The 27,495-nt window shown below is 46.7% G+C and overlaps 1 protein-coding gene across 3 annotated transcripts; it reads right to left on the bottom strand.

The window, feature by feature from the left end:
- Positions 1 to 422: 422 nt before the first annotated feature.
- On the bottom strand, positions 423 to 27,464 carry EMC1 (ER membrane protein complex subunit 1). Of its 3 annotated transcripts, none has more exons than XM_081306796.1 (23): positions 27,314 to 27,464; positions 24,767 to 24,891; positions 23,758 to 23,823; positions 23,477 to 23,570; positions 22,151 to 22,279; positions 20,862 to 20,988; positions 20,141 to 20,290; positions 19,645 to 19,812; positions 19,185 to 19,256; positions 18,767 to 18,829; positions 18,015 to 18,137; positions 17,227 to 17,323; positions 16,378 to 16,500; positions 14,629 to 14,828; positions 14,325 to 14,474; positions 13,321 to 13,482; positions 12,819 to 12,938; positions 9,822 to 9,959; positions 5,717 to 5,890; positions 4,772 to 4,982; positions 3,413 to 3,497; positions 2,247 to 2,376; positions 423 to 2,099 (listed from the first exon to the last, which is right to left on the bottom strand). In XM_081306796.1, the coding sequence occupies exons 1-23, from the start codon at positions 27,406 to 27,408 to the stop codon at positions 1,920 to 1,922; spliced, it is 2,982 nt and encodes a 993-aa protein (XP_081162922.1). In that variant the 5' UTR covers positions 27,409 to 27,464; the 3' UTR covers positions 423 to 1,919. The 3 variants fall into 3 exon arrangements, with proteins under 3 accessions (XP_081162922.1, XP_081162921.1, XP_081162923.1); XM_081306795.1 differs by having other exon boundaries at positions 18,767 to 18,826; positions 27,314 to 27,439; XM_081306797.1 differs by lacking the exon at positions 18,767 to 18,829 and having other exon boundaries at positions 27,314 to 27,439.
- Between the last annotated feature and the right edge of the window lie 31 nt (positions 27,465 to 27,495).

Raw genomic sequence — 27,495 nt, 5'->3', positions numbered from 1 at the left:
GGCTCACTAAATTGCCCATGCTAGCTTCGAACTTGTGATTCTCTTGCCTGGGCCTCCTGAGTTGCTGGAATTACAGGCACGTGCCACTGCACCCAGTCCAGGTTAATTTAAACAAAACACGCTGAGTCAGGGTGAATAGACATATTTTCCTGGCAATACATAATCATGCCTTCACTAATATCTATTTGACAACCTTATTACTAAAGTGTGATGATTATCATTTTTCTTCCTTCTTCATGATAACCTACCTTCAGAATAAGACCACAGAAAGAAGAAAAATTGTTTTTAAATAACCTAAACCAACTCAATTGTCATGTTTTCTTACTAAATACACTCACTCCACTTCTGTACTGCTTTTCTCCACTCTAATGCAAAAGTAATCTCATAGTGGTCATCTTAAGATACAGAACAGGACTCAGGTCAGTCATTCATCACTTTATTCTGAAGATTGAGTGTACCTCTCCCTCTCATCAAAGGGCTAGAGATGACCTACGCTATCATGGTAAAGAGAAGCCCCACTCTTCCCCAAGTCCATGAAGCCCTTGGATCTCCTTTTGTCTGAAGCAGTCACAGCAGCCCAGCTCAGCACTGTAGCACCTGCACAGTGCTTCTCTTGTTGAAAGCTTCAAAGATTAGGCTGGGGGCCCAGGATATGGCTCAGTGGTAGATCCTTGCCGGGCATGCCTGAGGTCTTGGGTCAGATCCCCAGCACCACAAAAAAAAAGTCAGATCAGTAAGAGTTAAAACCTCATCTTAAGAGGAAATATAACACACATTTTAATTTGTATTTAAAACTAGCTGAGGATTTAGCTTAGTGGTAGAGTGTGTGTTTAGTATGCACAGGCCCTGGAATCAATCCCCAGCACCAAAATAAAATAAAACAAAAAAGCCCTAAACTAAAAATAAATAATAGGGTTCTTAAACAAGGACAACTTTCTTGAACTAAGCCATAAGATGACTAGGCCAGCCCATGGGTAAAGTGAGAGTATGAGATACCAAGAAACAGGCAGACTCTTTCCATTCACTTGAAATCTGTTCAAGGTTCAGATAATTCAGTAGTTTTTAAAAGGCCTCAGCCAGGCTGGGGATGCAGCTCAGTAGTAGAACACTTGCCTAGCATGTGTGAGGCCCTGGGTTCTGTCCCCAGCACCACCAAAAACAATTCAAAAAAAAAAAAAAAAAGCTTCAGCTCTGACATATCTCAGGAGAAAAGCACAGGTAATACCCAAACAACCAAGATGTAATTATGCACTTGGTCTTGATGGACTGAAGCAAAGCCTGGGTGGCCCAACCTAATAAATTAAGCATGAAACAAGAGGCTTAATTAAAATTAGTTCTGACACCATGTACAAATTCCACAACGCACCTTACTTCAGAGGGAAGTCTTAAGAAGTTGATCAGCCCTCAACCCTCAGCTAAGGAAGAGCCCACCCTACCCTTCAAGGTCAAGCAGTAAATGCACCTATAACGTGGAGCTGGCAAGAAAAGCCCCCTCTGATTTTGATGCAAGAGGCAAGGGAAAAGTCAGAAGGATTTCTAGATAAGGCTGGGAAATAAAGGAAAACTGAAATCAAATTAAACAGGTCTCACAAAAGAAGACAATCATTTGGAGGTCTTATGAAGAAACAGAACTTCCATGAGAGGACAAAGAAAGAGAACTGAAGAGCAGCCGTGAACTTGAGCAGGAACCCCTCAGGTGCTCTGTGATCCTCAGCTGAGTTGGAGAGTGTGGTCTGCATTCATGGGACTGTGCATCGTGTATCCCAAAAGCAGTTATGCATGAAAGTTCATCTTCTTTCCTTCAACTCTTGAGAACAGAAGCAGACACCCCTGCCACTGACCTGCCAGGCCACCGCTGCCACTCCCTAGCTGACCCACGTCCTCAAGGCTCTCCAATACCAGCACAATGTCTTCAGGCTTTACCGCCAGGCTCGATTCAGGAGTTTCACCTGTGCCAGTCTCTTAGTGATCATGGTGGCAAAAACAAGGCCAAAGAGGACACTGCTGATTAACACATAGTCATAGTCATCCTTCAGGACATCAAACTGTTTGGATGGGTAGACTCGCGTTTGGTAAATGTCCAAACCATAGGCCACAACCTGGGAGGCAGATGGAATGAGAATTAGGAAGAATGGCAGCCGGAGAGCCACCACAACCTCAAATTCAGGGACAGAATATCCTCAGCTGTTTCCCAAGAGTGGTACGATGAACAGATGCCTTACAGGGTGGCTGTGGGCTCCACTCACCAAACAAGTGGACTCCAGGCCTGAGGGAGCCGTGTAGATGCCTCGCATCCGGGAGACTGTCTGGTTGTAGTTGATGAACCGCTCTGCATGTATCTGTACGTCTGGAGAATACGGGATTAGGTTCTCCTCTCTGCAAAACAACAGAGGGGACAGGCACTCTGAAGCTGCTGTACAGGGACCCCTTGGCTGCCTCTCCTTGGTCCTGGGACGTTTCCAGGCCACATATCTAACTTCAAATCTCCTGTGAAGCCTACTTGGATTAAGTGGTTAAAATCTTAGGGCTGAATATTAGGAAGGCAGTCTGGAGGGTATTGCTGAGATCTGGATTCCTACTTTGCTCTAAACCTGAAAAGCAGTAATATACAGTTGACGGGGATTTCTCACAGAGGAGAAAAGTCAGGGCCATTTTCAAACTAATACACTGAGCCACAAGGCCAGCCCCTGCTCTCCACTCCAGTGCCTCTGTCCCGCTCCTCCTGGCCATCATCCCCGGTGCTAGCCACCTTTCTCATGCAGTGCTCCAAACCACACTCCCCTGCCCCTCAAGGACAAATCTGCTATCTTTACAATGTCCACACTGGCAGTGCCCCTAACTGAACAGAAGTCAGGATGGAGGTGGGAATGTACACAGAGATGGTGTCTGCTGACAGTGAATGACCTATCGGTTGTCCCCAGGCCTGGCCCCATGACTTCCACGACTCGCCAGTGTCTCCACACTCAATGATCTAGCCACACAGGCCTATCCTCCCGAACTTAGCAGACATGACTGCAGGGCCTCAGCCCACCTGTTCCCTCTTCCTAGAAAGTTCTACGTCATCCACAACACAGGATCCTCCACCTCCTTTAGGGCTTTACTCAAGTCATTCTCCTTTTCAGAGGGGTTTTCCCAGGCCACCTGATCGCAAATCCCACCTGGACACATCCCCTTTGTAGCCGGCTCTGTATTATTTTTCCTCCTCAGCATTACAAGTGCCGGATACTGCACTTAATTTATTTGTTATTTATTTATTTATTTTCCACCAGAAGGTAGGCTCCTCTTCGTCAGACTTATTCAAGTCCCCAGTCCCTAGGTTGGCAAGATGGCACAGGGCAGGCTAACAATCAGAGTTCATTGGTGAGGTGAAGTACCTATGGCCAGAGCCTTTAGCACAGCCACAGGGCCTCACCTGCTTTGTTCCGTTGGGATCTCAGGACGCCGGGGATCCAGCAGGGCCTTGGGGAGGGAAAGAATTGCTCCAGAAGGGAGCCCAACTGCAAAGGAAGAAGGGAATGTTCACTTACCTAAAACACAGGGAGGGTCAGTTACAAAAATACTGTTACGGAAATTTCAAATAAAGAGTTTAAATCAAGCAAAAGATTGGTCAAGGAGGCTCCTTTAAATCGTCAAAAATGGTAATCCAATAATATACATGGGTCTGAGTGAAGGTTCCCACTTTTGAAGATACTGGTTTCTTCCCATACCATCATCCTACGACACTAGAAGATGAAGTTCTAAATCAAGTTATGGGTAACGGTGAAAGAGAAGAGTGTGGAAGGAAGGCAACTTGGACTTCATCATCCCTCTGCCTCCCCCCAGTAGTCTCCTTCTCCTTAAGCAAACCAGGCCGTGTCTGGCAGTGTGGCCGGCCAGGGAGGGCGGCAGGCCAGCAGCATGAGTTTGTGTTAGCGTCAGTGATGCTGATGGAAGCTCTTACGCTGCCAAGAGGGCTGCCTTCCTCGGATCTGACAGTCCATACCGTGGCCAGTGGTTGTCTAAGCTGAGAGCCCCAAATGTAGGCCTAGGAGACCACTGAACAATCACTGAGTCCTGAACTTGGACTATACAAGATGAAATCTTGCCGATGTCTAAACAAGTCAACTCAGGCTATGTTAAGAATAATATCAGGGGGCTGATATTGTGGCTCAGTGGTAGAGCGCTTGCCCAGCATGTGTGAGGCACTGCGTTTGATTCTCAGCACTGTATAGAATAAATAAAATAAAGGTCCACTGACAACTTAAAAAAAAAGAATATCAAGCCACATGATGTACAAAAATGGGATCTTAATGTCATGTAACCTAAAAAGAATAACAAAAAAATGATATCAGGACCATGGACAGTAGTGCACATCTGTAATCACAACTACTTGGGAGGCTGAGGCAGGAGAATCACCAGTTCAAGGCTGGCCTTGAACTTTTGAGACCTTGTCTCAAAAAAAAAAAAAAAAAAAAAAAAAAAAAAAGGCTGGGGGTAGAACACCCCCAAGTTCAATCCCCAGTACCACAAAAAAAAATAAAAATAAAAAAAATAATACCATCAGGGGTTGCTTTTCTAGCTGGGTGAAAACACCAAAAAAGGTAAGTGGTTCATCAGAAATGAGGACTAAGAAGAAGTGGTCATCTTTATAGGGCAAGGCTAAACTTTCCCCCTGAAATGGAGCCCTTTTAGCCAACCTCCCATTACAGGTGGTCAGACAGGACAGCCCTTGTCCTTCAGTGTAGCTGCCTCAGGGAACCCGGCCATCCCAGAGCCAGCCCCCAGCACTCACTGAGCAGGTGTCGGCTGGTGATGCCCCGCTCAGTGATGGTGGCTTCCATGGCACTGATGGAGGAGGGGAAGATGTAGGATTGCTGGAGGACCTGGGGCAGCTGGGGACGGTCCAGGGAGCTGAAGGCGGTGGCATTGTACTGCTCGGTACCCTCATAGAGCTCCAGTGCAGTAAGCTCATTGCGCCGCGCCTTGGTGTTCCAGTACTGATACTGCAAGGAGAGGAAAACTACTCTGAAAGGCACCTTTCAACTCAGCTATAGACCCAGGGAGGAAAAGAAGCGCCTAGCACACCAGCTTACTTCCTGGCTCCTAAGTTTACTAGTTTTCAAGCCAGTTTAACTAGGCTATTCACAATTTGCCACATGACAAAGAAATTCTCAATATTCCTAGAAGCTATATTAACAGCTAACTAGATGCCTTTGAGTGCTTACCAGGTCCTAGGAATTGCTATTAGCAAGACGAGGTGACTGTTATCATCCCTATTCCACCAATGATGTAATGCGGAAAGCTCACGCATTAATTCACAGTCACACAGTCAGGAATAGGAACAGCCAAGATCACACCTAGGCAGTGTGGTTCCTGAGCCTCTGCTCCTAACCAGGACCTATGCTGCCATCCAGAGACCTTTGGATCCTATGAAAACAGAGAGCAGCAACTGGGTTTCTGGAAAGAATTTAAGATGCAGGAGACCACTGGGCACAGTGGTGCACACCTGTAATCCCCACGGCTCGGGAGGCTGAGACAGGTGGATGGCAAGTTCAAAGCCAGCCTCAGCAACAGTGAAGCACTAAGCAACTCATTGAGACCCTATCTCTAAATAAAATATGAAATAGGGCTGGGGATGGGGCTCAGCGGCCAAATGCCCCTGAGTTCAGTCCCCAGTACTTGAAAAAAAAATGTAAAAGACCTCCTGAGCTACCTTATGTCCCTGGTCCCTTCTTACCACCACCCAATTCTCTGAATGCACAATATGGACAGGGCCCTTGGCTTTCTTCTGCACAGATGAGTGGATGATACGCCCAGTGACACCATCAATGAGGAAGATGCCAATGAAGGTGCGTTCGTGGTGGACATCCATGCTCTCGGTCACCACGGCCAGCAGGTTGGGATTCAGGCTCTGGGGAGAGACAGAAAAGCTCCTTCAGAAAAATGACATGTCATGTGCTTGGCCTCACAGTGAGCCCAGGGCCACTGTGAGGCTGACCTGTGATTCACTGGCCTGGCAGAGGAACTAGTGTTTCTAGTCATAAGAGCTTCTCATCCCTGGGCTTAGTTTATGTCCACCGGGATTAGGGGCCACGCCAAGTGCCTTGACTCTCCCTTAATTCCCTCAACAACCCTGTGAAGTGGCTTATACCACCCACAGTCCACCAGTGAGGAAGTCAGGGCAGTGAGGTGACTTGTTAAGTCTCAGAGCTGGCACTAACATGGCCTTTGGAGACCCCAGGTCTGGAACCTCAGGATACCTGTCACTTCTCTCCACCAGGACTGTTCTCCCCAAGGTCACCGGTAGCCTTTCTGCCCCTAACTCCAGTGGGTAAGTGCTGGTTCTCATATTACCTGACCAATAGAACCATCTGGGAGAGTGAGCACGCCCTCCTCACCCAGGACACCTCCCCCTGGTCTCCTTCTGCCTCATTGGCCTCCCCTTCCCAGCCTCTGGAGGAATCCTCCGCATTTCCCCAGGACCTTCGTGATGGAAATACCCACAGCACTCAGGCCTTGGATGTTCCCCTCTAAGTTCACCTCCTGGTGACCTCAGCCAACCCCTACCACTATTTACAGGTGCTGGCAATGTTCAAATTAAGTATCCAAGCCAGACCCCAGCTCCCAAAACTCCAGGTATTACCATCAGCCATTGACCTCTCCTTAGATTTCACCTGAAACTTCACAAGCCCCAGGCTGACTCTTTGGCTGTACCTGGCTGTGCCTGGGGCCTCCACCTCAGTCAACAGCACTCCATGTTTTGATGTCTCAGAATCAAACTGTCCAAGTCATCTCTCTCTCTCTCTCTCTCTCTCTCTCTCACACACACATACACACACACACACACACACACACACACACACACACACACCCTACCTATCAACATTTCCTATTGACTCTACTTTCAAAAAGTATCCAGAATAAGTTTCCTCTTCACCACGTCCTCCAACCCAGTTCTGCTGCCACCCTCTTCCCTGGATGACGACAACAGCCCACTGGTCCTGCTTTCCTCCTGGGCCCTCTACAGTCCAGTCTGGGCTGCATGGGCCTGTTGAATCTCAGCCTATGTCACTTCTCTGCTCAAAGCTTCCCAGGGGTTCTTCCTCTCACTCCAAATGAAGCCCGAGAGGCAGCCTGTGATGGGTCCCACTGCCTTCAGCAGTTCAGGGCCCTCACTCGCTCTGTGCCGGGCACACAGCCTGCTGCCGTTCTCAAGCACATGAGGCATGCTCTGGTTCCTGTCTGGAAGGCTCTTCCCCAGGTGGCCACCATGACTCATTTCCTCCCTCTGAGTCTCTGATTCTTTGCCACCTTCACAGGGAGGCCTTCCTTACCACCTGTTTTAAACCCGAGCCTGCCAACACACTGTATGATTTACCTATTTATTGTTTTCACTATTAACTTCTCTCAACTACAATGACAGCCTCATAAACTCCGGAAGTTTTGTTCTTTGATTCACTGCTGTATTCCACTATCTAAAAACAACACACAGCATCCAGCCAGCACTCAAAAATAGTCACTGCTAAGCCTCTGTGGACCTCCTTCCAAAACCCATGGCCACAGTGCAACCATAGGAAAAATATCGGACACTCCAAAATTGAGAGGCATTCTACAAGACACCTGACTAGTACTCATCAAAACTATTCAATGGGCTGGGGTTGTGGCTCAGTGATCAAGTGCCCCTGAGTTCAATCCCTGGCTCCCCCGCCACTCCAAACTCCAAATATATATTTAAAAAGGGCTCAGGACCTGGGGTTGTAGCTCAGTGGTAGAGTACTTGCCTAACATGTGTGAGGCACTGGGTTCAATTCTCAGCACCACATGTAAACAAATAAAATAAAGCTCCATCAACAACTAAAAAAATAAAAATAAAATAAAAAAACAAAACTATCGAGATCAGGAGCCTGGTGTAGTGGCATATACCTGTCATCTCAGCAATTTGGGAGACTAAGGCAGGAGAATCACAGGTTTGAGGCCAGCCTCAACAACTTAGCAAAACCCTGTCTCAAAATTAAAAATAAAATAAAGGGCTCAGTGATAGAGCACCTCTGGATTATGACTATGAAGTCACAAAGTCCTACTGGTAGCTACTATTCTTTTCAGCACATGAAAGTACAAGTGGTCTAGTTGATTTTAACTTTTATACTTATGGATCAAAGTTTATTTTAAAAATTTTATCTATGTATATATACACACACATTAATATGATTTTTTTTTAATGATCCTGAGGATGGAACCCAGTGTCTTGTACATGCCAAGCAAGCATTCTACCAGCCCAAAATGTACTTTAGAATTTGTAACATTTTGGGCATTCCAAATGAACTAAAACTGACTGCTGTCACATAGAAGACGTTCATCAATAAAGAATTCAAGTTAAGGACAGATGCGGTGGTGCATGCCTGTAATCCCAGCAGCTCAGGAGGCTGAGGCAGGAAGATCAGGAGTTCAAAGCCAGCCTCAGCAACTTAGGGAGGCCCTAAGCAACTTAGTGATACCCTGTCTCAAAATAAAAAATGAAAAGGGCTGGGGGTCCTGTAGATATAGCTCATGGTAGAGTGCTTGCCTCACATGCACAAGGCCCTGGGTTCAATTCGCAGCACCACCAGGAAAAAAAAAAAAAAAAAGAAGGGCTTGGATTGTGGCTCAGTGGTAGAGTGCCCGCCTAGCATGGGTGAGGCACTTGGTTCGATCCTTAGCACCACATAAAAATAAATAAGTAAAAATAAAAGCATTGTGTCTACCTACAACCAAAAACGTATTTTAAAAAAAGAAAAAGAGGGGGCTGGGGATGTGGCTCAAGCGGTAGCGCGCTCGCCTGGCATGCGTGCGGCCCGGGTTCGATCCTCAGCACCACATACCAACAAAGATGTTGTGTCCGCCGAGAACTAAAAAAAAAATAAATATTAAAAAAATTCTCTCTCTCTCCTCTCTCACTCTCTCTTTAAAAAAAAAAAAAAAAGAAAAGAAAAAGAGGAAGAAAGGGCTGGGGACGTGGCTCAGTGATTAAGCACCCCTGGGTTCAATTCCCAGTATTCAAAACAAGGAATCAAATAAATAGGATTAATAATAATGTGACCCCGTGGCAGGCATTATTCCAAGCATGTTACCTTTAACCTTCAAGACAGTCCTCAGATGTCAGTGCTACTAACCCCATGATACTTGTGACAGTGGAAGAGTAGGTAAACTAAGTAAATGACCCCTGATGAAGAGCAAGTCTGTGGCTGGGCAAATCTGGACCTGACAGTCCCACTGGAGGCTTGCACTCTGCTGTGTGCTTCATGCTCAGGGAAGCAGCGTCTTGGGGAGGTTCCACAGTCTTGTTACACTATTCTACTGCACCCTCCTCCAACTTAGTCTCTGGCTCCATCAGAAGAGGTATGAAAGGTCATTACTACCAGGATTACCTTCTCACACAAGACAGTCTTGCAGCCCACCAGTCACCCTGTCTCCCTGATGGACTGACTAAGGGTAAGCCCCAGAAGGCTTTTATCAGTGCTACTACTAATGATAAAAGCTAACATCTATCAGGTAGTTACTATACACCAGGCACTGGGTTCAGCATACTATCTCATGTGATCATCACCACAACTCTAGGAAGAAGGTATATCACACCCAGGTTGGGGTGTAGCTCAGTGGTAGAGAGCTTGCCAAACACAGGGGAAGCCCTGGGTTCCATCCCTAGCACCAAAGGGAAAAAAAATGACACCCACTTCACAAATAATATAGGCTCAAAGGAATTAAAAGCAAAAGTAGGTCACCTATCTATTAGTCCTAGTGCCAGAACTGAAGCCCTTATTTCCCTCATTCTAAAGGCCTCACTCTGCCAGGCTGCTGTAACATACCTTGTAGAGCACACTACGGTCCCCCATCACCCGGCCCTGGGAATGGACATGCTCGCTGCTGCGTTTCCCCTTCACCTTGACAATCCGCTGTACTTCTGGGGGAATGGTCAGCTCCCAACTCAGTTCAGTGGTGAGATCCTAGGGCAGGAGAAAAAGTGCTTGTGTTCAGAAGGGGACACACAGACCTCAGACAGCTATAGCTGGTCCATCTTGCAGTTCAGTGTCTGAATATTTTGGGTTAAAAGAAACAAGATCAGAACTCCTTGAAAAATAGCAATAAAGACCTAGCTTATGAAGAAGTTTGGAACCCTTGGTTTGATTAAGAGAAATACTAAAATACCAGGCACAGTGGCCCACGCCTGTAATCCCAGAGGCTCAGGAGGCTGAAGCAGGAGGATCACAAATTTGAGGCAGACTGTAAAACTTTCTATTTATCTCAAAATAGAAAATAAAAAAGGCTGGGGATGTAGCTCACTGGTAAAGTGCCCCTGGGTTCAATTCCCAGTATTGAAAACAAAGAAAGAAAAATATTAAAGCCAGTAAAGAAAAGAATACCCAACAGTATTCCATAAACAGTAATGTTTATCCAAGGAGGATGTCTCCAAGGAAAGTTTAGCATTTACTAATAAAATCTGAGATCCCTGCACACCAGGGCAGCAGTGAATTAGTCAGCTAGCCAGGACCTCAAAACCTTTCCTATATGGTTCCACAGTCGTAGGAAACCAACATGCATTCACCACTCAGTATGTTATTAGACATCCACACCACAGAATTACATGGAGCCCTTGGGGACAGAGGGCCCGGGACTGGAAAGGGACAGGAGCCTTCCCAAGTGCGAGTGCTCTTTCGATTCTTGATGTGACTGCTATATACACCAGTGGATTCCTTTCATGCAGGTTCATTGAGCCTCATGATTTTATACTTTTTTCAATGTTTCACTTAAATCAAAATGGAATTCTGAACAAAAGGTTAAGGCAGAAAACACATCAGATGAAAAAAGCAAATAAATACAGGCCAATTTCCTTTCAGTAAGAAAACTTTCATGAGACACAGGTGTGTATCCACACAGCTGTGGACACAGCCTCATAAATGCACATGCACCAGAGAAGAGGCAGCGAGTGCCATGGGACGACAGCGGGGATCCGGTGGCAGGGCTCTCACACCCTGCTGTGCGCCTCGGTAGCAATGCGATCTCTCGTGATGAGAATGAATTCGTGTATTCCTTAAGTGTTTTAATAAACCTTTTTATTAATACCAAATAAGGTGTCTTTGCCACAGCCTCCTTTGAGGACTCACTAAAACATTCACATGAGGGGACAGGCAGTGAACACACTTGGAGGTCAGATGGACAGGCAGCCCTGGCTTAGGCCCATGGGAAGATTCGCCTCCTCCATCTTCCCTTGATCACTGTTGACTCGGATGAAGTCCCCGGGGCTCCACTGACTCACAACAGCCACGTCCTCTTTGCTCCCCTGTCTACAAAGAACATCTCCTGCAAGGTCCCTTTTATGAACTCAGAAAGATAATTTCCTTTTTCCCCTGAGGGTAAAGCATGTGTTTTCTGGGCAGGCCACTCCTATGCTGTTTATGATAAAGTTGAGCTGCCACACATACGTCAGGAAAGGGCATCACACTGTCAAAACCTCCAATGGAACTGTTTCAGTGTCAGCCACTGATTTACACAACTTACATGTAAGAATCCCTGGATCCTCACAGCAACCTCATGCAGGTGCCTTTACCATCTTATTTTATAGACAAGAAAACATTGGAGATATATGCCCCAGTTCACAAAGTTAATGTGACAGAGTTAAGCCAGGCATGACGGCAATGCCTGTAATCCCAGTCATTCAGGCTAAGGCAGGATTGCAAGTTCAAGGCCAGCCTCAGCAATTTAACAAGACCCTGTCTCAAAATAATATAAAATAATTTGGGGGAGTGGCTCAGTGGTAGAGTGTTCCCGGGTTCAATCCCCAGTACTGCAAAAATAAATAAATAAATAAAAGCCCTTCGAGGACAGGAGAGGAGGTCTCTCTGCTGAATACACACCACCAAGTACCCCTCTATGCAGCCCTGCTAACTAGGCCAAAGCCATCGCTTGTGAACCTCAGAGCCGGTGTGTATTGCTGAATGGAAGAGCTCAGTTCAAGTGCGTCAGGATCAAAGCAAACCAAACCTATTTCTAGAAATAAAATGTAAAGCACATGCTTTTTCAAGAGCTGTCCTATAATATCTCCTTCATATAAATATACAACTCATTACTCAACCCCTATTCCCATGTCCCACCCTCCTTTCCCTCTAAGAATAGGGGGAAACATCCTTTCCCTGGGCTATAGGGAAAGAAATGTGGAATGAAAAGTTCATGAGGGCCAGGGATGGTGGGCACACCTGCAATCCCAGTGGCTCAGAAGGCTGAGGCAGAGGATCCCTAGTTCAAAGCCAGCCTCAGCAACTTAGACCCAAAGACCCTGTCTTGAAATAAAAAATAAAAAGAAATGGAGATGTAGCTCAGTGAAGGACCTCTGGATTCAATCCCTAGTACCAAAAAAAAAAAGGGGCCATGAGGGAGCCGTGCACAATGGCCCACACCTGTAATCCTAGCAAATCGGGAGGCTGAAGCAGGAGGATCACAAGGTCAAAGCCAGCCTCAGAAAAAGCGAGGTTCTAAGCAACTCAGTGAGCCCCTATCTCCAAATAAAATACAAAACAGTGCTGGAGATGTGGCTCAGGGGGTGAGTGCCTCTAAATTCAATCCCAATACCTAAAAAAAAAGGCCATGAGGACAGAGGCTTAGTCCACCATGCACTGCTCTGTCCATAGCACCCAGACCACGTCCTCTATGCAGAACCTGCCAACCAACATGAGCAAGTGATCGATTTTCAATCAGATACCAGGGTTGTGCTGATCTAAAAGTACAAAAAGATGAATAGCATCTCAGCTAAATAACTTGGCAACACCCACATCCTCCCACAAAGAGTCCCGCCAGAGCACTCTTCCTACCTTTCGAAGCCGGTATCCACTCAGCCGTCCCTGCTCTGCATCCACCAAATAGAAGAAGATGGAAGGGGCAAGCTCATGTAGCTGTCTCAAGACATTCCGTGTGGCTGGGAAAGCTGTGACCTTGAAAACCCCAGAGAGCCCATAAAAAACGTTAAAGAAAAATTCAGGAATTGCTCAGCCCCATTTCCCAATACTCATTACTGCTTCCCCATAAGAGACAGCCTCAAAAATAAAAGAGCAAATCCTAAAGGAACTAGAGGCAACTCTGTTTAGGGATTAAGCTTAATTCTACTAAATACCTGTGTATTCACAAGTACAGAAACAGCAGTCACAAAAAAGCCAGGTACACACAGCAGTCATGTCTCTGAGGGGACGGTCTGAGGTCAAGCATATGCCGACTGCAGACAGCATCTGCCTGTGCGCCACCTGTGTCTGACCACCCCATGCCACACCCTACTCCACCTGCCATCCCCCAGGAATGCATCCCCCAGGAATGTAGTACCTTGTACTCATCATCTATCAACAGCAACACCTTGGCATAGTCTTGATCCATGACCGGGAGAAGCAAGGACTGCAAGATGGGCCGCTTTAGCACGGGGGGAGCCACTTGACTCCACTTCCCAAAAATGGGATTAAAGACGTACAGAGAACTCATTCCTGTTTCCTAAAATGGACAGAGCAAACTGTCAAAAAATTTGCAAATCCTAAGGGTAAATCAGCATAGCTGAGACTCTGGCTCAACTGTGAGAAAGTCCCTATTCTTTTGCCCTCTTTGTGGAAATACATTCTTGGCTGAAGGTGAATAGTCCCAGAGCTAATGTCAAAGGAAAAAAGTCAAACTGCCTTTGGCTCCAAACATAACCAAGAACTGGACACACTGAAGAACAAATAAGAGCCAGGCACAGTGGTGCACGCCTGTAATCCCAGTGGCTCGGGAGACTGAGGCAGAAGGACTGCGAGTTCAAACCCAGCCTCAGCAACTTAGCAAGGTCCAAGCAAATTAACAAGACTTTGTCTCAAAATAAATATAAGAAGGGCTGGGGATGTGGTTCAGTGGTTAAGTACCCCTGGGTTCAGTCCCAGATACAAAAAAAAAAAAAAAAAAAAAAGAACAAATAAGAAGTCAAGTAAATACCAATTCAGCAACCCCACAACAGCCATTCCAGAAGTGTCCACATTCCCTCTCTTACTATCAGAGATCCCCCAAATCCATTCTAATTTTGGGAGAGAGATATAAATAGCTTTGTATTCCACCCTTCCTTATAGAAAACAGTCACTCAGTCACCAACAGTAGCCTATGACTAGAAAAGAAGAAAGCTGGCTAGAGCTAGATCCATTTTCTAGTCAATTCCTCCTGCCAGGCAAGAAACTGGAAGAAACAACCTCTAACCCCTGAATGTTCCTCTTGGACACTTGGAGAATTCCAAAAGCCTGGGAGAAAATTAAATTTCAAAACACCAAAAGAGCCACACCCACTCTGCCTCAAGTCACACAAGACAGCCTCACCTTGTCCTTCACCAGGAGGGTGCACTGGGGTGGGTGGGGGAAGTGAGCAGTCGTTCTCTGGACCATCAGTTTAAAGGAGGAGTCTGGCTTGACATTGGGTAGATACTGTTTCCACAGGATGGTGCCAGAGCTGCTCTCAATGCCAAAAAGCTGCAAGGTAAACAAATACTCGACTCACTACAGATAAGCCAAAGAACTGATTCCATCCTTGCAAACTGGAACCAGTGCCATCCTCTAGCAAGGCTTTTTGACTCCCACCCCCTGAACTTCAGAAGATTTGGTACCCGGAGCCTACAGCCCTCACCTTGCCTGAGGCTGTTACCATCACCATCATCTTCTGCAAGTTGAACTCATCTCTGGCCAAGGTGTCGATGTTGATCTCGTTCTTAATCTGACTTCGGGGCTTCCGAGCATCATAGAACATTTTCCAGAGGTGTGAAGTCCACGCCTGCAGCAGGATGAGCTGAGACGAGAGGCGTTTCAGGAACATCCCCAGCAGGCCATCTGGCATCAGGAAAAGGGCAAAGCACTCCCCATCAGACAGGGGGTCTGGCAAGGTGTCTGGACCCACTCTCCAAGGAGGGACCCTGCTCTCTCCTGCAGAGCATCCAGGTCACTCTTGTTCCAGGCCAAAGCCCAAAGGGCAATTTGCTCTGACACCAACAGTCTCCCACTTAGCCACACTCAAGCTTCACAAACCCAGCTCCTTTAACCACGTCTGCCTGGAACTGGGACTAGAGGACTAAGAGGCCAGGTTCACCATGCAGGATGCAGCCATGCTGTGAATGTCTAGCACAGTCCCACACCGAGGGTGGTGGGGAAGGCTTCTGGGTGCCACACAGAGCCAGAGAGTATGGGGTGGGGGTGAAGGGGCACGAGTATGTTCACGTGTATATCATGTCACCTCCCATTGCCTCATTCCTATTCTGTCAACCGCTCAACATCACCTGACAGCATACCTGTGACCCATCCCAAGGCCCTCCTTCCCTCTAACCCTAACTTCATTATGAGGCTGCATTCTTCAAATCTTCATGGAGACTTGGTGGCAGCTACCAGGTGACACAGTAAACAGCAGTGTCTCTGGGGCCTGCTGGCCTGGATTAAAATCCCAAATCTACTCCTTACTCCTGTGTGACCTTTGGGCCTTGAGTTCCTCATCTGTAAAATAGCCTGCATCCTGGAGGGCTGTTATAGAGATCAGATCACAGAACACAGATACAGGACTTAGCATGGTGCCTGGCACGTAAGTGCTCACTACAAAATAGAACGTTTGTTGATCTATTTTCCATTCACCTCAGCTCAAGGAAGAGAAGTGAGGGGCAGAGAGAACAAGTCACAAGTAGAGCAGTTCACACGCACAGCATACACCTCATTGATGCAAGTTAGGAAAAACAATTAATCAAAAGCTAGCCATGTGGGCAGGCAGCAAGCAGCAAGGCGGCAGGAGGTGGGCTTTACCTTGAATCGCTGGATCCAGGAAGCAGAAATAAACAGTAAAGTCAAATTAATTCTCCACTTAAGAAAATTTGCAATGCCTAGCAGGGCACTTGGCCCAGAGCAGACCCTAACAACCACTTCCATGAAGGGGAGAGGAAGGAGGCAAAACTGAATCAGAGTGGGGTGGATCAATCTTATCTAGGCAGTAGGGACTACGGCTGGCTTCGAAGGACATGGAGCTATTTCCATAATAAACAGATTAATCCAGTCCTGTCTCTCCAAGTGTGGACAGTGCCTAACAACTGTGCCTGACAACCTTTAGATATTCAGGGGATGAGAGCTATTGTTTTACTGAGTTGTTTTGTTTTGTTTTGTTTTTTTGCCCCAGAATCTTTCCTGGGGGATTCACAGTTCACTCATACACTGGAAAGGGTGGCTACACAAACCACAGGGCCACCAATGCACTGGAAATGGAGCTCATTCACAACAGACTGGCCATCTGGCTGAACCAGGGTGCCAGGGTGCCATGAGGCAGCATCTCCTCGGGTTCAACTAGCAAACTCAGTCCAAGGCAGCCCCCTCCAGCACCTCTGCTGTCCCATCCCCGGGTTCATACCTGCCTTCTTGCCAAATTCTCCTTCCAGCTCAGCCTGCGCCCCAGTCAGGGGGAGGTCCACCATTTCCAGGCACACCACTTCTGCCAGGGACTCCTCCCGGGTCCACAACACCACCTTCCCTGCTATGGGAAACCAGTTTGCAAAAGCTCAGCTTGCCTCCCTGACCTGTGGCAAAGCCAGGCACGCTGGTACATGCTTGTAATCCCTGCAAGTCAGGAGGCTGAGGCAGGAGGATCACAAGTTCAGTGACAGCCTCAGTAATTTAGTCTCAAAAAAAAAAAAAAAAAAAAAAAAAAAACAGTAAAAAAGGGCTGGGGGCTGGGGTTGTGGCTCAGTGATAGAGTGCTTGCCCATGTGTGAGGCACACTGGCTTTGATTCTCAGCACCACATACAAATAAGTGAATAAAATAAAGGTCCATGAACAACTTGAACATACATGTATGCATACACACATATACATATACGTAAGCATACATGTAAGTACACATATACGTATATGTACAGATACATGTATATATATATATGTACACATATACCTATATAACAGGGCTGGGGATGGAGCTCAGTAGTAAAGCACCCCTGGGTTCAATCCCCCATACCAAAATAAAATAAAATAAAAAAGGAATCAGAAATAGCAGAGTAAGGAGCTGAAATCAGCAAGTCAAATGCGGAACGTTCTACATGCCACCCTACAATGCTAAGGAATTACTCAAAAGTAGGTGACATATGGTTCTGGAGAAAATATTCAAGCTATACTCCACTTGAACCTTTCCCAGACCTGTTCACAGCCCCCCAAAACCAGTCTGGGCAGGCTGAAACAAAACCAGGTTGAATGAGGTGCACTCACCCAGCTGCTGTAGAAAAAGGAGCAGGTGATCCTGCGTCTGCACCAAGGCCCGGTAGCCAACTGAGTCGTCCTTCTTCAAGAACACCTGGATGTACAGCTAGAAACCAAGATCATAAGAATCCCAGGATTCAAGTATTAGGCACATCAGGTCCAGGTCACGGCAACATCTACAACTACCATCCACACACCAACAAGGTAACACACGTTCCCTGGAGTCAATATAATGGTCCCTCAGCTCTCTCAGACCAGTCCATGAAGGAACCCAAGCACCTGATGTGCCCTACAAAGCCAGCAGGAGGCCAGGACTAGAATTCCCATCATAAGATGAAGAAGCCACAGCCGAGAGGCTGAGGAACACAACTCAGTTCCCTGAAGGAACACTGGGATCACAAACACAGGCTGTGCAGCTCAGCAGCCCCAGCTGCACCCCCAGCAACACGTCTTACCAGCTCTGCAACTCTGGATACGGTACCAATTGCCACCAGGCCACAGTTACATTGGTACAACCAAGTCAGTAACTAGCACTTCAGAGGACCACAGGAAGGCCACATCAATTTGTGCATCGGCAAAAAGCTCATCACAGGGCCTGGGGCACAGTGACAACCAGGCATACACAATATCTGCCTTGGCTGTTATCTGTGACCAGTCAGAGGCTCAGGAAAGAGCTAGAACCCATGTCCAGAGCCCTAACCCAGGACCCATGGCTGTGACCTAGCTCTGAGGACAGGAAGCCCCATGCTGAGACACCTGCAGGACTTCAACGTCTTCAGGCCAAGGCCCTGGCTCACCCGCTCTGGCCGAGTGTCATTCTGTTCCAGGCTAAATGAAATTGCAGTGTCCAGCAGTCGCCGACCCGTCTCTACTAAGTAGAGGTTAATGGTGTAGGTCTGGTTGAAGCAAGCCAGCGAGTCCTAGGAGTGCAAACAGCACACATCAACTAGAGAAATCTGCCAATGGTCAGTCCCCCAAAAGATGTCCAATACCAAGGGCAAATACCCTAGAGAAGGGACCAGGCCAGAAAGGGAAATAGGTGCAAAGGAAAATAAAAAAACAGAGAAAGCCAATTACTGAGGCAGAAATGAGGCACCTGGGTAAATAAATGAAATTACAACTACTACACTTGTTTTAGAAGGAAACCAGTAAGTAGAGTGTGGCAGAGGCGTCCCAAAAAGAGGCGAGACTGCCCAAGGACAGAAAGCAGGGAAGAGCTCACAGGAAGCCACAGCTACAACCCGTGCCTTCAGCCAGGGCCACGCTTCTGTCGCACAGCAACTGCACAGGGTACACTCAGCTCTACCAGCTGAACCCCAAAAGAAACAGGGGAACTAAGGCCTAGAGAAGGATGTAATTAGCAACAGATTCTATGGGTTCTACCTCTTCATCTCATCGTGAAAAAGGGTCAAGAGCAATACCATTTAATTGACAGTAGTTAGAAATCCAGGGGAACTCAGGGAGACCAGCTAGCCTCAGCTGCTCCCCACTTGCCCGAGTGGCCTCCTGGGACTCCAGGTCTGGCACGCTGCCAGATGCCACACCCTACCTGTGCACTAGACTTCTCCGAAAAGCTCCCCATTGACCCATCTTCAGAATTGCTAGGTTTCTGCTAGAAGAAAGAGAAGGACAGAAGAAAATTCAGATAAAGGGTCCCTTCCAATCCCAAAACAAAGCTTTTATTTCTGTCTTATTGTCTCTTAGAGAAGGCAAATCTCACTTCTCATCCTGCCCACAAAGCCTATGTGGTTTCTAACTCCCAGGTGAAAGTGGGGATATCCTATTAAGGCCTCCTTCCTGGGGAGAAAGGGGATATGCAGAAAGCTCCAGATATGAGGCAAATTCATCTTTCAGCAGCCTCATGTATTCAACCTGACCAGAATGCACCCAGATTACTGGCTCAGGGCTCCCAGCAGAGAAGAGTCAGGACCCTCCCCCCACACCCGGCTAAGATTCTCAGTACTCACCACTTCGTTTCGACAGGTCATGACTGCAGCCACGGTTTTCTCCCCAGTGGTGCCAAAGCTCACCAGGGCAGTCTGTGGGGAAAGGAAGGGTCAGTTCCCAAATGGGAGCTATGCCAGCCAGCAGCCTTCTGGAAGGTCACCTGTCTTGGAGTTCAAAGTGTTCCCAGCTTTGAAAATGATGGCCAGGGCATCTGTGAGCAGAAGCAGGCCTCAGCCACATCTAACAAGCCAGGCACAAGTCCCCTTAAGCCCCATGTTGCTCTTGTGTCCATAAGAGGCTTTGAATGACTGTGGACTCCAAGGAAGGTGACAAGAAGAAAAAGTATCCTATTCCTACTGTAAGGCTACCTCCAATCTCGGTCCAGAAGCCAATGTCTCCAGGTTCGAGGCACTGTCTCCTAGCATTGATAGCCCAGTCATTCACTCCTGAATCCTAGCCACCCACACTGCCAGTGGTTACCTGGGGGAAGTTCTTGAGCAGACTCAGAGCCCCGTGGTGGTAGTGCAGCAGAGCATAGTGATTTGGGGACAACTGTAGGAAGAACTGGGCCCGAGAAGGATCCACTGGGGTGGGCTGTGTTGGCAGGACCCGGAGTTGGAATCCACTTCCAAATTCTAAGTCAAGAGACTAAGGGAGGAAAGAACAAGGAGGATGAGGACATGAAGCCAACCAGTGACTAGCCCACCAAGCTGGTGTCCTCTGCCCCACTTTGCTAGGGGATGTAACTAAGCCAGGCAGGTGGCTCCAGAAGCTCCCATTCAGCTTCCTCAAAGGGGAAAGTGGCCCATTTCCCCTGACACCAGCTCTGCCAGAGGCTTGAACTTCTCCGCAGGCTATCACAACCCAAAAAAGAAGTAGCACCACCACCAGAAGAAAGGCCCCCATAGAACTGCGTGCCCCATCCACGCCCCACAGGCAAAGCCGAGGACCAGGGAAAGCAGCTGCAGCCCATCACCTGCAGTGGGATCTGCCGCAGTTCCCACTCTGTCTCCAGGGCCAAAGTGTGGAGGGATCGTGAGCCTGGGTCAGGGCACACCAGCACAGCCTCATCCACCAGGCCACAGGCTCCGGTAAGACGGTGCAGCCATGGAGTCGAAACCCTGACCTGCAGAGGGACAACACAACAGGACACTCACGAGGGATCTTCACATTTCTCTCAGCTCATCAGCAGCATCACTGCTAAAATCCCATGGAGGGTCCTAAGCTCAAAGGCTTAGATTGTGGTTGGTTCCACAGGGGTTTTCCTGTCCCCAACCCAACCCCAATGTGCCTCCCAAGAACCTCCAGAGACAAAAAAAAAAAAAAATCAGGAATTTCTTTCTGGTCACTTGAAAATACACCAGATAACCATAAATGCCTAACACTTCGGACAGGTATTTCCCTACTATCTGTCAAATGTGGCTTCCTATTGTTATCTTACAGAATTATCTTAGAAGACACCTACATGCAGTGACTAGATCTGTGTAATTTTTAGCCACCCCAGAAGAGAACCACAAGAAAAAACGTACTTTAAATACACACAGATGAAGACAAGACAGCAGCAAGTGACCAGAATTAGGGACTAAATGACTTTTGCATCTGTCCAGCCAACTTCTCTGGTCCCCAGTGCAAAAGAAGGGTTTTCTTGACTCCCCTCCCCATTCACGAGGCTCCTCAAGTGCCATGCCTTCCCATACCTGCTGAACAATCTCTCCATCTTCCACGTTAAACTTGACAATGTTCACATGGCTAAAGGGAACGATGCCGAGGGCCCACACCACCCCAGAGCCGTAGGAATACACCATCTGGTAGTGGATGCTGTCACTAAGAGGCAAGAGAGAGCAGGGGCAACAGCTTTATCCCTCAGACAGGAACATCTTTAGGGGTCTTCCAAAACTTGGATGCTAATCCTTAGACAGATGTCACAAACTGGAAATTCCCAGATAGGTTTGTTTATCTCACACAGTTTAGAGTTTTACTTCTGGGTTTGTTTTGTTTGCAGTTCTGAGATTGAGATCAAACCCAGGACCTCATGCGTACTAGGAAAGCACTCTACCAAAAGACCCCTAGTCTTTTTTTTTTTTCATTGCTTTTAGGGGTTTGTTTAGCAGTATTGAGGACTGAACTCTGGGGCACTCTATACTACTGACCCATACTCCCAGCCCTTTTTATTTTCATTTTGGTATAGCAGCTCAGTAAATTGTCCAGGCTGGCCTTGAACTTGCAATCCTTCTGCCTTAACCTTCAAAGTATATGATTTCAAGTGTATTTCACCACACCTAATTACCTTGCTTTTGTTTTTAATTTCTTGTAAACATTCCTGAGATTATACATAAAAATAATATTTCCAGCTTTTCTTAGGTCAGAGATATGGTGACACTGGACCTAAGTATATGCCTATGTACCTACAGAACACCAATCAGCTGAGTAAAGCTGACCCCTGGAGGTAAGCTAGGTACACTGCAGTTCCCAGCAGTCCTCATCAGGCCAATGTGACTCATAGATATTACACATTTGGTCCCACAGGAATTTGACTTTTGATCCCATCCGTATCTGAAAACTGCCACACGAGGTCTAAACAGAACCTTTCCTTCTCCTCCCAACTCTTGTTCCTTCTCAGCTTCAAGTGTCCTCCACCAGACTCCTGGAAACAACTGTTCTTGATTATTCTAGCTCTTACTATGAACGAAAGGCTCAGTCTAACTGGAACTAGAAGTGGAAAGGCCCAGAGCACCACGCCCAGGAGCAAGCAATACCCAACCTACGGCTCCCTTGCTTGGTGGCTCAGGGGTTTTCTCCTCCCTGCAAAGACACTCCAGGCATAGCCACAGCTTCTGCCTTCAGACCCAATCCAGGGAGCAAAACCCACCACACATGACACCAATGTGCAGGGGGCCTGGCAAACGCTGGAGGCCCCTTAAGGAGAAGGAGGGGCTTATAAGGGAGAGGAAATAGGTAGCCACCATCTGGAAGGAGACAGCCTTACCTTTCTGGGAGTTGTTCTACCCACTTCAGATGCCCACTGGAGAGGTGATGGAGGGCAAGAGTCGTCCTCTTCAGGACTGCAACATACCTCACAGAGTCCTGCAGGCCCACCAGCCCAAGTGCCTGGAAACTGAGTACAAGTAGAGAGTGAGCCTCAGGCCAGAGCAGACAGTCCCACCACTGTCCCTGTGGCTTGGTAGGTAAGAAAACAGACTTTGAATTCAATCATACTTGGATCTTAATCCTGTCTCTGCCAGCTTGTTAGCTGCCTCGAAAGTCTACACACTGCTTCCCTGAACCCCCCAAATTCCCTAAGGGCTGTTTCTTTCTTTCCCTGGAACTTCATAGCAAACAGATCACAACCCGCTACCATGCACCCATGAGACAGTGCTATCATTATTGGGCTACCTGCCTGTCTGACTGTAAACTTGATGGAAGAAGTTATTTCACATATATGCCCATTGCCTGGGGCCACTAAGAATTTACCAGGTGAATTACCATCCTAAGACGTATAAGCTAATGTAAATGACTCTATAACTTAACCTTGGCAAAGATGGAACAGTGGCTCAAGCTGTTTTCTAAACATGAAACTAAAACACAAAGTTTTATATTATGTTCTCATACCTAGAACATGGCAAAGTTCATGCATCATGACTAGGAAAAGAACTCAAGCATAAGAATAAGCACTGGGGGCTGGGGATGTAGCTCAAGCGGTAGCGCACTCGCCTGGCATGCGTGCGGCCCGGGTTCAATCCTCAGCATCACATACAAACAAAGATGTTGTGTATGCCAAAAACTGAAAAATAAATATCAAAAAATTCTCTCTCTCTCTCTCTCTCACACCTCTCTCTTAAAAAAAAAAAAAAAAAAAAAAAAGAATAAGCACTGTGCCTTGCACAGAGCTCTGCATCTAATAGGTGCTCAGTAAATGCTGGCTGAGTAAACATGTGCCACACAGAACATCAAGAACAGATGTTTGATAACCAGGCACAGTGACATACACCTATAACCCCAGTAGCTCAGGAGGCTGAGGCAGGAGGATCCCAAGTTCAAAGCCAGCCTCAGCAACTTAGGCCATAAGCAACTTAGAGAGACTCTGTTTCAAAAAATAAAAAGGGCTGGGGATTTGGCTCAGTGGTTAAGTGTCCCTGGGTTCCTGAGTTCAATCCCTAGTACCAAAAAGGAAAAAAAAAAGGCATTTGGTGATCTTTGCCTTTTCATTTATCCTTGGGGGAAAAAACAAAAGGCCTGTGGTTGCTGCCCATGCAGATCTGTGCTCCACAGAGACTTTCACTCATCCAAAATGAAATATGGCTTCCTCCCTTACCTGCCACTGTCCAAGGTTATCTCCCAGTTCAGGCCCCCAATGTTAGTCTCCCAGGAACGCATGATGCGGCCTCCATTGGACACAGTGATTGCATCTGGAAAAGAAAAGACCAAGGTGAAATTATTTCCCAAACTTGCTCTGTCACCTCCTAGGGTCCATATAAACAGATGATAAACAGGAGCACCCCTCCTCTTTTCCCTATCAGACCCCATACAAAGGAAGGAACCAAGGAATAGGAAGGGGTTGCCCCCACAGTGGAAGCCCCGCAGGCCTCTGCTCACCCTGTCCATGGAGCAGCATGGCGTCCACAGCCCCCTCTGCCGTGCCCTTGTCCACGTGGCGCCACACTGAGAGACACAAAAGTCAGGCCTTACTATGAACATTACCATGACCCAAAAAGAGGACTGAAGAGGTCTTTGTTTGCATAAAAGCCTCCACTTTTATTTAGAAGGAGGAAAAAAATTCAACTAACTGCCCATGATGCAGTCCTGCTCGCTGCATAGAAGGAGTAGAGAGGAAGCACAAATATGCCCATCTGAAGTGTCTGCTCATCCAGTCCCCAATGCCACCCCCATGAAACACATAAATGAGATGGGTATGATGATGCACACCTGTAATGCCAGCTACACAAGAGACTGAAGCAGGAGGATTGCCAGTTGGAGGTCAGTCTGGGCAACCTGGCAAGACCCAGTCTCAAAATAATTTTTTTTTAAAAAGGGCTGAGGATGTAACTCAGTTTACAGTACTTGCCTAGCAATTGCAAAGCCAAAGGTACTATAAAGAAAATATATATATATATATATATATATATATATATATATATATATATATACATATATATATACATATATATATATATATATGCACATATACATAAAAGCATACACACAAAATAAATAATAAGATTAACAAAAATATTACAAGAAAACAGTGATTATAAATTCTATTTTAATGATTTTAGTGCCTAAACACAATCTACCCAGCAGATGTGATTTGAAGGTAGGAGTTACTGCAAAATAGTATAATGTGCTTTCTGCAGCAGTGTCTTATTTAAGGATACTCAAGACTGAGACAATAAACTGCAAAGGCCAGTGCTAGGAATATGTGAATTAGTCAAAGGTGAGAAGAAGTCTGAAAAAACTATCACAATCCACCAAGAAAGGCACCTTTTGGCCATCATGTCCCTGAATTGGGGACTAGTCAGGTAGGCACAGCAAGCCACAGGCCACTTGGATTCATAGCTATCAGCCTTGCCACCCTGAAGCCAGTCATTCTGCACAGCTCACTCACAGATTTCCCCAGTTCGGGAATTTAAAGCTGCAATCACATTCTTCTCCGTGGCCACAACCAACTTCTTGGATCCAGGGGAAAATTCCAAGGAGGCAAACTTGAGCTTCCCAACATACTGCTGTCTCCTGAGAAAAAGAGTGCAGGGGAACACAAGGGTCAAAATCACTGCACAAAATGCTTTGCAAAAAGACAACTCACTGGGTTATCATCATCACACCTACCTTAAGACAGATAAGAAGTGGTTGTTAATGAAAAGAGCTGACTAAAGGCAAGAGGTCCATGCAATGCAGACAGAAGCAAAAGGAACGACGGTATGTACCTCTGAACAGCTGAGAAATACTAAGTCTTCCAGCTTAGTATTTGCTCAAGGTGATACTTTAAAAAGCCCCTGTCCCAAATCCCACTAGAACAAAGCTAAAGTCTTTTCTGTATTCACTGATAGTTTGACTAGGCACTCACTTAAAAATGGAAGAACCCAGGCCCTGCCTTCGATGAGCATACAATCCAACTCTTTTCACTAGCTATGGAGAAAAAAGCATTTCCAACCCAGCTCCACAAACTGGGTAAAGCCTTCGTCCTCCGTGGCCTTTTGTAAGCCCACACATACTCAGTATCTACCTGATCAGCACTCACTCTCTCACTGGGCTACATAAACCACTCAGCACTCTTACCTGCACAAAAAGGGAACAAAACTAGTTTCACAAGGTAGACTGTGGCATACAGGAGCACTTGCCCGTTCCTATCAAAAAAGGTCTGCCATCCCTAGCACACTAAGTACACATGACATTTACACTGCATTTCTCTTTATTATGATGTTGTTTGGTCTAGGTTTTATTTTGTTTTTTGTTATTTTGTTTTTTTGTGGGACTGGGGGCTAAATCCACAGGCACTCAACCACTAAGCTACATCCCATCCCTTTTTCATTTTTTATTTTGATACAGAGTGTTACACAGGCTGGCCTTGAACTTGTAATCCTCCACCTCAGCCTCCCAAGTACCTAGTCCAGTTTTTTTTTGTTTGTTTGTTTTGTATGTTTTTTAAAGAAACTAAACTAGTAGTAGAGAGATGGGTTTATATTTGGCAGTTTCTACCTGCATTTGCACATATTTTATTCTCACTGTATCCACTGAAAAACCCTACAAAGTATGTTAAAAAAAAAAAGTAGTAGTACCCCCATTTTACAGGTGAGAAACTCAAAGCCCAGAGAGGTCAATTAATTGCTGTTAGAACTAGGACCCAAAAAGAAGACTTTCTGACAATAATTCACAGTAATTCACATTATCTCTTGAAATACTGTTGTTTTGGCCAGTGCAGTGGTACATAGCTGTGGTTCCAGCTACTCAGGAAGCTAAGGCAGGAGGATCACTTGAGGCCAAGAGTTTGAGACCAGCCTAGGCAATACAGCAAAACCCAATCTCTAAACTGGGGGACAGGGGGTAGTGGTAGAGTGCTTGCCTAGTATGTGTTAAGAGCTGAGTTGATCCCCAAAAAGGATGGGGAAAGTGGTGCTGGGGGTGTAACTCAATGCATGTGCACAGCCCTGTGTTCAAGTCCCAGCAATGCAAAGATGGGTGGTGGTGTAACATCACTCATATGGAAAATATGAAAAAAGCATAAAGGTATAAAAACAAACCTATAATACCAATGATATGGACTGAATATATGAATCTATCTGAGACAAAAACAGTTCACAGAAGAGGAGATATCTGAGTTGGGCCCTGATGGAGTGTAAACAGTAATAATGGGTAACATTTATTGATTGCACTCTATGAATCAGACTTTGTGCTAAGTACTTTAAAGAGATTATCTCATTAATCCTCTGAACTTCTATAGGACAATTAGTAAGCTCGTTTTACAGATAAGTAAACCAAGGCACAGAGAGGTTCAGTCACTTTCCCAAGACTACAGATTCTTAGGGGCATCCTGTGCAAAATGAAAATATTTAAATGGACATTTAAATAGAAGCAAGCCATCTACAGGGCCTTAAGGAAGGGGTAAGTGAATAAGTTCATGGCATTTCCTGGCTGATGAGTTTGGGGTGGCCATACTCTGAGCCCTGGGCTGCCCTGGGATGAAAAAGGGGGAAAGAGGCCTCAGTTTAAGACTTATAAGACATAAAGCCCTGTTTACGTGCCTAGGAGACAACAGCCAATTAGAGAAAGAATGAAAGTCCACTGAGGCCTGGTGACCTCTGACACCCGGGAGACCAGCAACCTGACAGTCATAGAAATGAAACCTGAAGAGAGAGAAGGAATCAGTGATCCCTGACCAGAACCCCAAAGCCTGCCTGTATGGTGGCGCCGACAGTGGGCATGCAACCTGTACAGTACAAGGACCAGCTTAGAAGAGGCGCCCGACGCTTGACTTAATGCTACTCGGTCGATGTCAAAAATTCTTGTTTTCTGATTTAAGAAATCACATATTTTCATTTTGCACAGGATGCCGCAAGTCATGTAGCCGATCCTGCTTCAACGGTAACCTCCCGGTAAGAGACAGGTGCTGGGAAAACAGCCATCTACTTCGCGAACAGGCCGCACACGTACGCACCAATCAAACTTGCCCACTTGGTCTTCATACACTGCGGCCGCAGGGATAAGCAGCGCAGCCCAGAGCCAGCACCGGGAAGCTAGCATCGCCGCCATGACAGGAGCTCAGGCGCCGCCGGCCCGGCATGCACCGCGCCGCAGGCTCCGCCCCCGCGGATCATAGAGTTGGGGTAGCACGCGAAG

The sequence above is a fragment of the Spermophilus citellus genome (assembly GCF_964194105.1).
Source record: "Spermophilus citellus genome assembly, chromosome: 9".
NCBI lineage: Eukaryota > Metazoa > Chordata > Mammalia > Rodentia > Sciuridae > Spermophilus > Spermophilus citellus.
Note: the sequence above shows the minus strand (reverse complement) of the source record. Positions and strands in the feature narration are given on the sequence as shown.